This window comes from Prosopis cineraria, unplaced genomic scaffold (genome assembly GCF_029017545.1).
Source record: "Prosopis cineraria cultivar Desert tree isolate PC_DT_omini unplaced genomic scaffold, ASM2901754v1 PC3, whole genome shotgun sequence".
NCBI classification, from domain to species: domain Eukaryota; kingdom Viridiplantae; phylum Streptophyta; class Magnoliopsida; order Fabales; family Fabaceae; genus Prosopis; species Prosopis cineraria.
The window spans coordinates 46,452,218-46,467,451 of record NW_026555334.1 but is presented as its reverse complement, the minus strand read 5'-3'; the positions used below and the strand labels follow the sequence as shown (position 1 = coordinate 46,467,451).

At 32.3% G+C, this 15,234-nt stretch overlaps 2 protein-coding genes across 2 annotated transcripts; one reads left to right on the top strand and one right to left on the bottom strand.

Moving 5' to 3' along the window:
* Positions 1–5,975: 5,975 nt before the first annotated feature.
* Positions 5,976–10,487, top strand: LOC129306166 (26S proteasome regulatory subunit 6A homolog). Its single transcript, XM_054946581.1, has 10 exons — positions 5,976–6,227; positions 6,528–6,644; positions 7,334–7,441; positions 7,962–8,153; positions 8,241–8,432; positions 8,878–8,996; positions 9,166–9,253; positions 9,490–9,609; positions 9,690–9,830; positions 10,157–10,487. The coding sequence occupies exons 1-10, from the start codon at positions 6,111–6,113 to the stop codon at positions 10,232–10,234; spliced, it is 1,272 nt and encodes a 423-aa protein (XP_054802556.1). The 5' UTR covers positions 5,976–6,110; the 3' UTR covers positions 10,235–10,487.
* A 687-nt stretch (positions 10,488–11,174) lies between these two features.
* LOC129306167 (translationally-controlled tumor protein homolog) lies at positions 11,175–12,632 on the bottom strand. Its single transcript, XM_054946582.1, has 5 exons — positions 12,476–12,632; positions 12,044–12,117; positions 11,796–11,921; positions 11,559–11,716; positions 11,175–11,457 (listed from the first exon to the last, which is right to left on the bottom strand). The coding sequence occupies exons 1-5, from the start codon at positions 12,501–12,503 to the stop codon at positions 11,340–11,342; spliced, it is 504 nt and encodes a 167-aa protein (XP_054802557.1). The 5' UTR covers positions 12,504–12,632; the 3' UTR covers positions 11,175–11,339.
* Positions 12,633–15,234: the final 2,602 nt, after the last annotated feature.

The following is a 15,234-nucleotide window of genomic DNA, read 5'->3' as shown; positions in this document are numbered from 1 at the left end:
AATTTTATTTTTTTCTTAATTAATTATTGAAATAGATTATCAATATGAAGATTACAGGGGTATTAACGAATGAAGAGAACCTGAATGTCTACATCTATTAATGCTACTTTCCTTCTACATCTAACAGATCTTGACTCTTGGTTTAAAATAAAAAAATGCTGAAAAGAATTTCAAATTAATATTATCAAGTGTTATTTGATGTTTACGAAAAAATCTAATTCATGCTCTTAAAAGCACCGTCAAACCCATGGAAATCTTTACCCAAGTCATCTTTCTCATTGTCTTTGTTTTCCCGCCCGAGCTCCTCTCTGCGACTTGCATAGCGCAAAAGCAATTGTGCCGCAAAAGAAGATGAATTTTTAGCATATATCTGCCATGGAATTTAAAATTCCTTGAAGTTGAGATTTGTAAATTTGTCCTTTTAAGAAAGAAGGAGAAATTTTTATATTTTATAAAAAATAATAAAATGAAAAAATATTAAAAAAGGAAAACTTCACATAAATTTATGTTTATCAACTTCAAAGGATTTAAATCTATCTTCCATGATTTTTATTATATTCAATGGTTATGATATGCAGAATATAACCACCTCGTTCTAGTAAATAAACTAATCTTTACCATCTCATAAAGTATTCGTCCAAGTGTAATGTCCCAAAATTTAATCTAAGAGTTAAATTAGTTAATTGAAAAGTTTAATTAATTAATTGATGTGATTGATATTATTTGAGGAACTCGGGTGGCCATTTGGGTCAAATGGACCCTATATGAGGTTTATGATAGGGTTTATAAAACTTTCAGATTGCCTTATGCCCAAAATATTAGGCTTAAGTGAAGTTGTTTGTTTTAAATAGTTCACCACGACGGATGCAACAATGTTTTAAATCTAAAGTTTGTAATTTGAAAAGCACAAACAAAGAGAGATTTTGAGAGAAAGGCTAGGAGAAGGACAAGTGCTTTATTGGGGTTTCATCTTGGTTGCCATTAGGTGTGGTTTGAAGCTTCTTAATCACCATATAAGCTTCATTTTTCCTTCTCTCACTCCTCCATGCATCTCTTTTCTAGTTGTTGAGTTTGGGGAATTAATGTTTGAAGCTGGGAATATTGTTCAAACACTCTAATGACTTCAATGAGGTCCAAGGAGAGTTACTCCCTCCGGCCCTTTTTATTAGTTATATTCTATAAGGTTTTCTTAGTCATTTATATAAGTCACTTTCTCTTTATTTTGATAACCTTTAATGTATAATTCCAAAATTACCTCGAACAAGTTCTAAAAAGAAGCACAATGTTTTAATTTACTAGAAAACTCTTTCCACATATCAAGTCATTATTGTTTAAATTTAGGGGCAAAGTTGGAAAGTGATTTATTTTTAAGACAATTTTACCATGCTAACTAACTCACGTTAGTTTTGATGAGTGAGTTAGAAATAACTTATAAAAAATATTGAAGAGAGTATTTAAGTTCCTTATCACTAGTTTAAGTTGTTAGAAGTATTTAATGCATTGATAAGGGGCTTAAAATTAACTTTAATGCTGAGTAATTAAATGTAAGCTAATAAGGTTAGTTAATAGTACTCGTTAAGCTTAATGAAGGTTGAATAAGCTAATAGAGGTGAGTTTTGTGTTTAGTTTTGATTAATCGTGCTTAATGAGTGATTAGGGTTTTAATTGTGATTAAGGTTAATTAATGACAATTACTCATTGACTAATTGTTGACCACTATTGTAGACTAATTGTTATTAAAGCTTGCATTTGTAGGAAGCTCCCTTGAAAATCTAAATTATACTGTTGAGGTGGTATCCCAAAAGTGAAGATAACTGGGAATTTAATTTTAATATATAATTGTGTTTGTAAGTTGTGATTTTATATATATGCTTTAATAGCGTGACTTATGTGATTGAACCATGAGTTTGATTAATTGCCTTAATAGAGTGATATCTTGAGTTGTGAGACTCGATCCTATTGTGTTGAAGTTGATATTAGAGGGAGTATGTGTCATGTGATTATATAAACATGAACCAATGAGTTTGAATTAAGTGTGATTTGAATGTATGTTCAATTTTTTTGGCCTAAAAATATGTAATGATTAATGTATGGAAATTCATGAATAATTGAATTAATTATATATGTATATGAGTATGCTCATGCATATTTACATTGAACTTGCATGATCATAAATGGATGAGAGTTCATTCAAGAGATGATAAAAGGGTATTATTGAAAATTCATATCGCATAGCCTTTACTAAATTTGCATATAGTGGTTGGTATTATTATTAAATACATGTTTTTAGTATCCTAATGACTTATGAGTATGGCATGGGTTGGACACAATACTCAGTATCATCATTTCCTGTAGAGGGTGGTGTAGGTCGAGCAATTATGACCCCACATAATTCCAAAAGGGAGAATCAATAGTCAGAGTGTGAGAACATTTGGCTAAGAAATCCCTCACAATTGAAAGGTAGGGCTAGCTTAGTTACACGAATTGATCCTATATGAATTAGTAGCCTACAAATTCGGTCAGATGATATAATAAGAGGAATAAGGTGGTTACATTTAATCATGTGGAATGCACATCTTAATGATGCATTGTGTTGTCCCTTGAAATGCTGAACTGTGGTTTTATGCTTCGCTTGCTGTTACATGCCACACTACAACATACTTTTATTAAACTGTTTGGTTACTGAGATTGAAAAATTTCACTCTCATTTACTATTACTTTTCGAAGGGATGATAATGCTAAAAGAAAAGGGAAAGCTTTAGAGGCAAGGAACTAGAGCTTGTTTTTGCAAAGTTTCTAATTACTTTACTGTGTAATTAAACACTTACCTTACCAGCATTAAGGATTTATTATATATGTTGACCATATTTCATTTGTATGTGCCTAGCATTGACTTAGACTTAATTTTTGGTAATGGCCTTCATATGTTTTATTTTTAATGGAGCTTAGCATGCAAATATTTGATTTTTGGATTGGTTAAATGTTATGGCATGATTTGTAGCTATGCATGTATGGGGACTATGCATGTGGAGTGTGAAATGTTAGTGGTTTGTTAGAGTTAGGGAAAACACTTGGTTGATGTGTTGTTTATGTGACAAATATATTCTAGCCCTAAGTGCCTAGGATCCTTGTTTGGTATCAGATTGAGATGTAGTTGAAGCTACTAGTTAGAGTAATTAATTGTTTGCAAGTGGATATTTGAATCACCTTAATAAAAAAATTTCAATTGAAAACTATGTAACTCAAAGGTTAGGTTTTCATTATTGTCAATTTTATGTTGTTATTGAGTATAAGCCATGGCAAGGTGCATTGTTGACCGTAATTGAAGGTTGTGGTAAGTGGCTTCAGTGCCACAAGCCACAGCAGATTGGTTCAGTTTTGATAAAATGACATTTTTATCTTTGTTTGACCTACGTTTAATGCTCAAGCTATTTTTTTATTTTTTTGCGATCTTCCTAACTTTGATTTGGTTTAATTTCATGATTCTCAATTTATAGTTTTCAACTTAAAATTTATTTTGGGATCCCATTTATTTAAAAATATTTTATAAAAATACTACTGGCCAAGCTTAATCCTATATTTAAATTAATTGACATTGATGGTTAGGTTTATATGTGGGTCATTACACTAGGTTTGTTAGATACATTTTATTAAAACCTGGACTAGACCTATCAGTCAAACTAGTGAATTAGTCATTTAGCCAATCCAGGTAAGTGACTAAATTGGAAACTGGTTGATCTAATTCAACCTGGCTAGCTTAGGATTAACCCAGTGTTGGGTTGGATGGGTCACACGGGTGAACTTTTTTCCCCTTTTATGTAAGACAAAATGTGATAACAACATTCTTGATAACCAGACCAAACGTAAGGAAGAGAAGAAAAATAAGAAGATAAAGAAAATTTGACATGGCGTAGAAAGCAAGTAACAAAAAGCAAAGAAAAACTTAAGGATATGCTTAATGAAAATTAACAAAACGATGTGAGTTTCCAAATACATTCCACACAAAGAAGAAAACACAAGCAACCTGAGTATAAAGGTCTCGTTTGGTACGGCTGAATAGTTTTTGATGGAATCGAAATTGAAATCAGCATTGAAATCGAAATCAGAATTAAATTTTTAAAATATATTTGGTATGTTAGAAAAAATAAATGGAATCCTTGTATTATTTTTGTTTGGTATGTAAGATAGGAAATGGAATTATACTTAAAAGACAAAAATACTCCTAAAAATTAAAATCAAAATTAAAATGTATTAATATTGTAATTTAATTTCTCATATACTATTTAATATACAAATGAAATATTATATATATGATGGATATTAAAAATAAGTAAAATCTTTTTTAAAAGAAATATTATAAATATTTAAATTATATATAAACACACACACACACACATTATAATTTATATATATAAAAATTTGAATTGTTTGAGTTGGGCATTTTGAATTGGGTATATATATATATAAATGAAAGCATGAGATGAGCATTTTCAATTGTTCACTGTGCGACTGTCTGCATGCTCAATCTTTTTTACTTAAATCAGGATTCTTGAGAATTTAAATTCATATATACCAAACATCATTATTTTATGATTTCAGCTTCAATTTCTTTTCCATGTTTGTGATTTCACCCTATCAAAAATAGCTAAAGAGTGAAAGAATACCAGAAAACAAAGAAGAGTAGAAGACAGATGAGGAACCGCAATTATGAGAAGGAATCGCAATGATGGAGAAGAACCGAGGTAATGTAGATTTTAAAAGACAATAAATTGTGATGAAGATAGATGTGAAAATCCCTGCGTTTTGATTTGCAACACGCAAGGTTAATTTTCGCCTTGAGAAGCATGAAGGAATTGCTTTGCCTGTTTATTCAAATTTAAAAAAACATGTTCCCCCCTCATTTTACTATTTTTTAACATAAATACTTTTTGAGATATAAATATTTTAAAAACATTACTATTATCTAGTTACAATATTTAACAATTTATTAGACAACTTTTAATACGTATAATAAATAATATCATTTTTCAACATCATATTAAATTTTTTAATTTATAATAATTTTTAATTTTACTAATAAAAAATTTCTTGCTTTTATATCTACTAGGAGGCCTAATATTATATAAATATATAATTATTTTCAACGTTGTTACATTTTATTATTGTTAGAATTTTTGTGTAAGATATTAAAACTTGAATATGAATGAATGTTTTAAAAATTAATGTCTCGTTGTCTGGTTATATTATATTATTTTAATAAAAATTGATCTAACCTCAGTTTTATTTTTGAGATTGAACCACTAAGTTTTGAATTAGTATTTTAATTTATTCAATGATTAATTTAATTTTCTTTTTTTTTCTAGTAAAAATTAATTTGATTTTTAGTATCTTGTTTATATATATAGAGAGAGTACATGAAAAAGATGCAAACACTCAAAGCCCCCTTAGAAAAATCAGAGGTCAGCCCATACCTGAAAAGGGTTAAAAAAAGAAGAAGAAGAAGAAGAAGAATAGAATTTATTATAAGTTATTGATTTTAATCCCCTAAAATTAATATTTGTGAAGTTTGTTTTTAATATTTTAATCATTTTATTATTTAGTATAAAGAATAAAATATTCTCCTAGAGGAAAAAAATTAGGAAAATTTATATTTAGTAGTCACGAAAGAAAATTTATTATTAAAAAATATCATAAAATTTATAAAATATTTTAAAATCTTAAATCTTTTACATTTATAGTTTGAATAAGAATATTTATAATTGAGGAATGAACATTTACCACTTGTAAGCAAATCTTGGGCATTTACAACAGTCATTTACAAATTTTGAGTATCATGTAAATAGTTGTTACACAATTATAAATATTCTTAATTAAATTGTAAAGTGCGAAACTTAAAATTTGTAAGCATTTTATAAATTTTACGTAAGATTTGATAATAAAATCTCTTCATTGGACCTGGGTGTAATTTTTCCAAAAATCTACTAAACAAAAACCAGTGACTCGCTTCTCCTCTCCGTCATTCTCGCCCTTCTCTCCTCTTATTCATCGGTCGAATCCCTTTAGTTTGATTGTACCCCGATTGCTTTTGTAGAATTGAAGTTTGGTAGTTAATGGCGACCGCCACGGTTGAGGATACCAACTTTGAAGATGATCAGTTGGCTTCCATGACAACCGACGACATCTTCAGAGCCTCTCGTCTTCTCGACAACGAGATTCGTGTCCTCAAGGCTTGACCTCCATTTCTGAGTCTATTATTTTTTACTGTAGTTTTGGCTTGTGCATTGAACTTTATCTAGCTAGTTTTGCTGCTTCGATCTAGTCAATTAGGGTTTGCTTAGGGTTGATTGTGTTGATCTCGTCTCCCGGTTTTTAGTGGAATAAAATCTGTTCCTTTCGCAGATGTTTTTATTTTGAGTATTTGTCTATTTTCTTAGAGTTTGTATTTTCTGAGAGGAGAGGATTTCTTTGCTGTCACTTTTGGTTTTTACCATTTGTAATGAAATTTGGTTTGTTTTATGGCGTTGAAGGAAGAGTTACAAAGAACTAATCTAGAATGGGAATCTTACAAGGAGAAGATAAAAGAGAATCAGGAGAAGATTAAGCTCAATAAGCAACTGCCTTACCTAGTAGGCAACATTGTGGAGGTAATTTACAGGTTTTTTTTGTTTGCTTTTGCTTCTTAAAAATTTTTAAACCGCGCTTCTGTCTTAGTTTTGTTGAATATGAATACAGATCAGTCAGGGTCATACATTTTCAACGGCTGTTTCTAAGAAATTAAAATTGATAGAGCTGTGAATGGTAGACACTAGACTAGAGAATCATAAAAAATCAATACTTTAGCCTCCTACGTTTGAGTGATGGAAAATGCATCTTCACTTGAGGATCAAGAGATTTTGAATGCAAAATAAATATCCAAAAATCCTCATAAGATTTTGCACAAGGCATATCTTCTTTAATAGGATAGAGACAAGAGCACATTGCCTTACAATATGATTCATTTCTTCCTAAAGTATTCTTAAAGTGATTTTTTAAAGTTTCCCAGCATGTCTTATATATTTACTTGTTCCCTACCATTTCTTATGTAAATCAGGACTTCAACTATTCAAGAACGAGGTTCATAATGATATCTATTGTAATGTTTATCGTTTTTAGTCCAAGCTTGAGCTGCTTGGCTGCTCTATGCACTAATATGTAGAAGGATAATGAATGCCTTACTTCCAAACTCAACATAATTTGCTGATGACAGGAGCAGTTTCTTGGTGGAGATTCAATTAGGTTTCTTGTAATATGGCACTGTCCTTTTAAATTCTAACGTGATGTGTTTCTGCTTTAGATATTGGAAATGAACCCAGAAGATGAAGCTGAAGAAGATGGTGCCAATATCGATCTTGATTCACAAAGGAAGGGAAAATGTGTTGTGCTAAAGACATCTACTCGACAGGTGACTCTGCTGATTATTTCATATTTTTTGTTGAGGAAGGATTATGTGTGTCTGTATATATATTTCAACTTCAGGGTCTTATATGATATCTTTATTGCTTCATTTTCATAGAGTTTTTTTTTTTTACCTTGGCGCACTCCCTCTGGACCTATTTATTAGTCACATTCTTGAGGGTTTTCTCAGTCTTTTGTATAAGTTACTTTTCCTTGTTTTTCGTAACTTTTGATGCACAATTTTGAAGATACCCTCTAGCAAATTCTAAAAATAAGTGCAATATTCCAAATCCCGATAAAAATTTTCCCACATATCAAATCACTCTTTTTTAAATTTAGGGGAAAAATTGGAAAATGAATTATTTTTAAGACAATCATTTTATTCTAACTAACTCACCTTGGTTTTTGTGAGTTAGTTAGAAGTGACTTAGAGGATTGGACAGAGTATTTAGGATCAGTTATGGAAAAAGAGCCCTTAATGCTTGTCAGAGCAACCTGGAACTGATCGATATTTCTTTTGGCTGCAGACAATTTTTCTACCTGTTGTTGGGCTTGTTGACCCTGATAAGCTAAAACCTGGTGATCTGGTTGGTGTTAACAAGGACAGCTATTTAATCTTGGATACCTTGCCTTCTGAGTATGATTCTCGAGTAAAGGCTATGGAAGTTGATGAGAAGCCTACTGAGGACTACAATGATATTGGTGGGTTAGAGAAGCAGGTGAGATTAATTATTGGAATGGTTTGTGAAACAGACAATTTTTTTAGTTATGGTAAAGTAATAGAAGTTCTTTGTTGTATTTGACAGATCCAAGAGTTAGTGGAAGCCATTGTTTTGCCAATGACCCACAAAGAGCGTTTCCAAAAGTTAGGAATTCGTCCACCAAAGGGAGTGCTCTTGTATGGTCCTCCTGGGACAGGGAAAACATTAATGGCCCGTGCCTGCGCAGCACAAACAAATGCCACTTTTCTGAAGCTGGCAGGCCCTCAGCTGGTCCAGGCATGACAATTCCTGACTTTTTTTTTCCCAGTTTAAATTTGTTGGTTGGGCTGATATTATGTATTTCCATTATTACTTGTTGGTTCCAGTTGTAAGTTTGGACAAGTTAGTAATTCGAATCCTCTTGATTTCAATACACCTGAGCAAGAAAGTATCATGCCAATCTCCGTTTCCTTTTTGATGATTGTAATTTGAGTTGACATTTGTCTCTTAGAGATTGTATCAAGATGGCTTCTTATATGGCCTTTACATATTTCTGATGTCAATGTTTGGATTTGTTTCCTATTTCTCCAATCCATACTTGATAGAAATCCGCATTTCTCTATCAAAAAGTACAGTGCATGGAGCTTGTATGTGCATAAGTTCCTTTAGTGTTAGTAATTATGTCTCTATGATGGGTTTGCAGTTCAAAATGGGTTATCTAATCTGGAATTTTTTTCCCCAGATGTTTATAGGAGATGGGGCAAAACTTGTCCGTGATGCCTTTCAACTGGCAAAAGAGAAGTCTCCATGCATTATATTTATAGATGAAATTGATGCCATTGGTACAAAGCGTTTTGATAGGTATAAAGAGTCAGGAATTTACATCTTTATTTTTTGGACGAACAGCAGGATTTTAGATTTACTCTTGTGTAGATTTTCCTGTTATTTTTTATGGGCTGAGAGATTTGCCATTGAATTCTTTACAGCAGCTTGGCAATTTTATGACATAATATTTTGTGCCTTACTGCAGTGAAGTAAGTGGAGATAGGGAGGTACAGCGAACAATGTTAGAATTACTCAATCAGCTTGACGGTTTTAGTAGTGATGACCGTATTAAGGTTTGTCTTTGTTTCCTCTTGTCCTGCCTTCCTCTGTATCTGATTGAGGCAATTAAAAGAACTCTAATGATATTTGCTGCTGTTGGATTAAGCCCCTTAATATTTTTATATACTTGTGTGTTGTTAGAGTTCTGAATTGTAGAATCTACTAGAAGTTGGCCGCTTAAGCCCATTTTAGTTTTCAGTTTTGATTTCCAAGCCTGAATAGCCATTTTCATTTATCTTGTAAATTGTAGGTGATAGCAGCAACAAATCGCGCAGATATCCTGGACCCTGCTCTGATGCGTTCTGGTCGATTAGATCGTAAAATTGAGTTCCCTCATCCAACTGAAGAAGCAAGGGCTCGGATTTTGCAGGTTCGATTTCTGGCAACTTTATATGCAAACTTTTATCTTGTGAAACATGTGCTGATTGGCTTCTAAGTGATATTCTTTAGATCCACTCTCGTAAGATGAATGTTCATCCAGATGTCAACTTTGAAGAATTAGCCCGATCAACAGATGATTTTAACGGAGCCCAACTAAAAGCTGTTTGTGTTGAGGCAGGCATGCTGGCTCTTCGTCGAGATGCTACAGAGGTTTGTTCTTTGTCTTTGATACAATGTAGGCAATAAAAATGATAATCTTGATTAATCATGCGATCATGACTACTAGGTACACATTGCCTTTTGATGTTTTTCATTACTTTTTCATAACTCCTTAGCTTTGAGTGAACTAGAATATTTATCGAGAAAATTGTAGCGAATTGCTTTGTAGTTTGTTGGATGTACGCAATTTTAAAGCTTGCAACCAGATGAATATGTTGTTAAACCTGTCGGTTGTAATCCACGAAGCACAATAAAGGGACAAAAAACTTTCGGTTGTGGTCTTCATGGTTATCTAAGTGTTTTCTGTCTAATTGCAGGTGAATCACGAGGATTTTAATGAAGGTATAATTCAAGTCCAAGCAAAGAAGAAAGCTAGCTTGAATTATTACGCATAAGAATGACAACCACCCCCCCCCCCCAAAAAAAAAAAGGAGAGGAAAAAACGGGACATGTGCTGCAAGCGCTCAAGCCTAAGATAACACTGACGATCAATATTTCTAGTGACGTGTGATTATGTACTGCCAACATTGTATCTTCATTAAAGAGAGACGCAATTTGTTGTCGTTTGAGTTATAAGAGTATGATACGCTTGTAATGCCAGGACTTGCGTACTGATTTAGTTGATCTGATATGTACGGGGTTTCCGCCTTGGGTGAGAGCTAATCTGCATGAGTTGCAGAACCAAATTGTTAGAGAATAGGGTAGAACCGTAGAAGACATTGTTCCCTACACGAAATTATCATCCCGAAAGAGGGATGTTCGAGTTAACTATAGTTCCTAGAAGGCGAGCTGTTGGCATGCATTGACACGTGATATAATTTTCGAAACTCTTTGCTTTAGGGAGAATGCCCTCGGCTATAGTTAGTCGATTCAAAATAAAACGAGGCTAAAAGCCTAAAACCCAGCTAGGTCATGATCCTGTAACTTGAGCAACGGCATGCTTTTATTTATTAGATGCCTTTCCAGATTAGCGAGGTCATCTAATCATCAGTCTTCAGTCTCAACTAATATTCATTCTGCTCATGCGTGCGTAAGTCTAAAATTTTAAAATGAATGATTTGTTTTACAAGGCACCTTGAATAAAACTACTAATAAATAAATAAACTACTGGCCCAAAAAAAACTACTAATGACTTGTTTTTCACAATTTTCTATAAGTGAGAAGTTACATACTTGACAGAAAATATTTTAAAAATTATACATTTGATAAAAAGTAAATTGAAAAATCATTTTTTTAAACAATATGTCAATATCAATAACTCCATTTGATGAGATGGTTAAAACTTAAAAACCTCGGTATTTAGGACTGCCCCCGCCGGGGGGGGGGGGAGAAGAATTTTGAGAAAGCCCAAAGATGTTCCAATAGATTATAGATAATCCAGTCCAAATAAAAAGGGGGAAAACTACTGACGACAATAAATATAGGTTCTCAGTCCCTCTTAACCTCTAGATGTAACTAGAGGTTCGCGGCTCAAATACAATAACTGCTGGAAGTTACCATCTAACACTTGATTTCCTTCAATCCATAGGCAAGGTAGATAAAAGTTGGATCGGTGGCACCTTCCTTGTAGTATGCAAACACGATGGTGCTGTCATCGTGCATACTCTCTCCCACAAAACTGCCACATTTGTGATTAATCAGTCAGTGTAATTAATCAAATATAATCACCAAAGGACACCGTAAAATCAGGTAGTGGACTCATGAGACGGTGAAACTTCCAATTGGAGATCACTGAGCTTCGAGAGGAGATACTTGGTTGCTCCCTCAATGTGCTTCTTAAACAACTCTTGCTTCTCCGGATCTAATTTCGGCGTCAGCGACTTAATGTATTTCTTCATGTAACTAACAAATTGCTTCTTATCAAACGCGGGTTGCTCCTGAAAAGGCAAATTTCCAATAACACACATGACACTGACTACTCCTGCCTGGCTAAACAGGATAAGAAATCTTCCTTACCTGAAGCCTGAAAGTGTCAACAATATCGACCACTTTAACAGCTTGATCATCTACACCTTCATCTTCACCGCCTTCTGCTGAAGGATTAGCGCCTATATCCACATTGATTGCCCCTTTAACAACCCACTGCCAGAAACAACATTTACTTGGTGAGCCATGTAAACCAATATCCTCGGACATAAGAAAGTTAAAGCAGGCAGCGGAACCGAGGACCCAACTTATGCAAATAAAGCTAAATAATTCCCAACCTTTCCCTCCACCTCCCACAGCATTCCATTCTCAATCTCCTTGTATGGGAATGAGTCCGAGAGAAGCTCATCACCTGAAAATTCATCACATGAGTGCAAACATCTAGAGACTATTATAGAATCAGTATTATTTACCTAATCCGTCCGGCGATAATATCCACCTGTCGAAAAAAATCATACGGCACCAACCAAGTTCTTTCATCCATCCCTTATAGTTATCACGTCACGTGGATTATATTATGTCTAAAGAAAAGGGATTCCATGAACTTTTACGAAATCAAGATATAAACGTGAAGACGAACACATGTTGAAGACTGCTTCAGGCAACGGCTTATTATTTACGCGAACATTAAATTCAGAGTAACTAGATTCCAAAGTAGAAAAACAAGTCCTGAATCAAGCAAAAAAGGCGATCGAAGATTAAAGATTTACCAGTAAGAATATCCTGATAAACAAGCATAGTTTCAAATCTCCCTGCTCTTCTTCTTCTAGTCTGTATTAGAAAACGAAGAAGCGAGCTAATATCGCGGAGAGCTTCGGGTGGGATGAGGCGGTGAGCTTTTATACAGAGGTGAGTTGGCAGGTGGACGGTGAAAACCCAGATATATAATGTATTTACTTTGATAGGCCTCGCTTTTCTCCGAATTCCATTGCTACTCAAATTCATAATGGAATATCCCCGTGGTTTTCACTTATCACTTTATTAATATTAATATTAATTAATGTTAATACTAAATCATATTTTTAAATTTTTCCGAACAAGCTATACAGGAAAGAGATGTTGAGTTATTTCTGTCGGTGAAATACAGGCAGTTATATTTGTTATTTAAGGGTGATATTCAGATTTGAGGATAATATATTCAAATATTCTTTTATATGAAATGGAACGCAATGCAGTGCCTTGAGACCCAGGCCCGATGGGGGACAATGAAATTTGGATTTGAGGATAGTATATTCAATCATTTAAATTTTTGCAATGTTTTATAATAAAAATTGTCAAAAAATCTGATGCATTTGTGGTTGGCTAATTTCGTCCCCTTGGTCATGCTAAAGAACGTCCATTGCTAGTCCATTTTTAAATATAAGAGAAATTACCCTGTATTTTTTAGTTTTTATTATAAATAAAATTATAAATTTCAAGAAATATTAATTATTTTTTTCTCAAATTATTCATCATAAATGGATAGCATCATTAAATTAGGTGAAAAAATAAATATTAATTACAAGAGCATTTCAATCCAAAGATTTTAATTTTAGATATAATGATTATAATTAATTAATTAATCTTTGTGAATTGTGTAAGGTGGTTGAAATTCTCCTATATTAAAAAACAAATGGAGAATATAAGTTGAAGAAATTTTTGATTTGGGATTCCAGGCAGAATATGCTTTAAGACATTCTTTTTAAAAATGGCAACGTAAATCAACTTGCTCTCCATTTTCTTAGCATCATTTTTTCCCACTTTTCAATTATTATTGTTGATGTCACTGCATTAAGTAAATTTGTTTTGGTCATATATTTGATGTATAATTATAATTAGGAAAGTGGATTGAAAAGAATGATAAAAAAAATTGAAAGGTTCTAGATTAGGCTTGTGCTAGTTGCCAAAATTAAGAATACAATGAAGGAATTCTTGGACACAAGGTTGACCAACTTTTTTGGGGGGAGTAACTTATAAGTTTTTTTTTTTTTATCAAAAACAATTCTATTTGAAGCACTATGAAACTTTGAATGTGAGCATCTCTTCTACAGGAGTCAAACTTTTGTTTATCGTGTTATAAAATATTAGTTTTTTTTACTGGATCCAACTTTTATTGCTATAGGATTGACCAACAGTTTGTAATTTGTTATCACATTTTATTTATCGAGAACAATAAATTATTAAAAGTATCAGAGATATTGAGTCTCAATTGATAATAAAGGATTCTCAGGCTCCTTTATCAAAATTTTATTTGAATGTAAAAGATACATAATAATTGAAATAACAAGTGTTTGATTAATACTAAAGGATTACAAAATACTAAAGATTACAAGACTAAAAATGAAAGTGAAGTTACATGTAAAAGCTATATAATGAATTTAAGAACTACAATTGTAAAAATGTCAGTATTTAAATAAGCGTTGTTGTTCCTTGTCTTGTGATGTAATCTTCCTTTTATAATGACTATGCTGTGGTGGTTGCTCTCATGAAATTTGGAACATACTTGTGAAATATCAAGGATTTGCTATGCACATTCTGTGAAATTCATCGCACGGTCTATTAGGAATGCGTTCTGTTATTTAATAGCCAGCCTATGTCTCTAACATACTCATGAATAATGGTCATATCTTTGTGAGATTCGAGGCCCGTTGAGGTTATGATTTTATATACCAACAGTCTAAACAGTGGCTCCGAGACTTAGGGGATGTAAGAACCCATGTTTATCTGACTAAGTTATTCTCTTGAGATTTGGACTGGCCCTTTTGTTTAGCTTACTTATTGTGCTTGACTCTTCAATTACTTAGCCTACTTTAAATTCTAGCCTTCTATAAGTGACGTTTTAATTTTAGCCCAAACACATTTTAACTATTTCTCAATAAAACTAATATTTTTTAAAAAGAAAGTATTAATTAATTTTTAGTTGTTGGATAGCTTTTTTTTTTTTTTTGCAATGAGCAGCCTGCAATTTGTGTTTTGTTCTAATCATTTTTCATAAAAACAAGTCATTTCTAAAAAAAAAATGATAACTAATTTTAGTTGTCGAACTTCATATATAAATTTTATAACATGGACAAATATGTTACTTCACATAAAAATATCTGACCTGTCAGAAACTAAAAAATAATCATTACATCTTAAAATATCTAATTATTTTTTGTATATTTCAAGATATTTTTTGTTGTAAACATAAATTATTTTATTGAAGTTAATTTTACTTGAAACATAATAAAAACTAAATAAAATTACTTTTATTAATAAAATTTAAATTTAAATTTATTATATTATGAAAGGCTAACTCTTTTTGTTAGATTTAACTTTCATTTCGTAGTATTTTTCGGTCATTTTCCTTCAAATGATCCAGGTAAAAAATGCTATTAAATTAAAATATTATTATTTATAAATATAAAAGAAAAATAACAATAACTGACAAAAAGCCGACCAGATCATTGCCAGCCGTAGATGAGTTCAGGTTCGACAGCGTTTACTATCT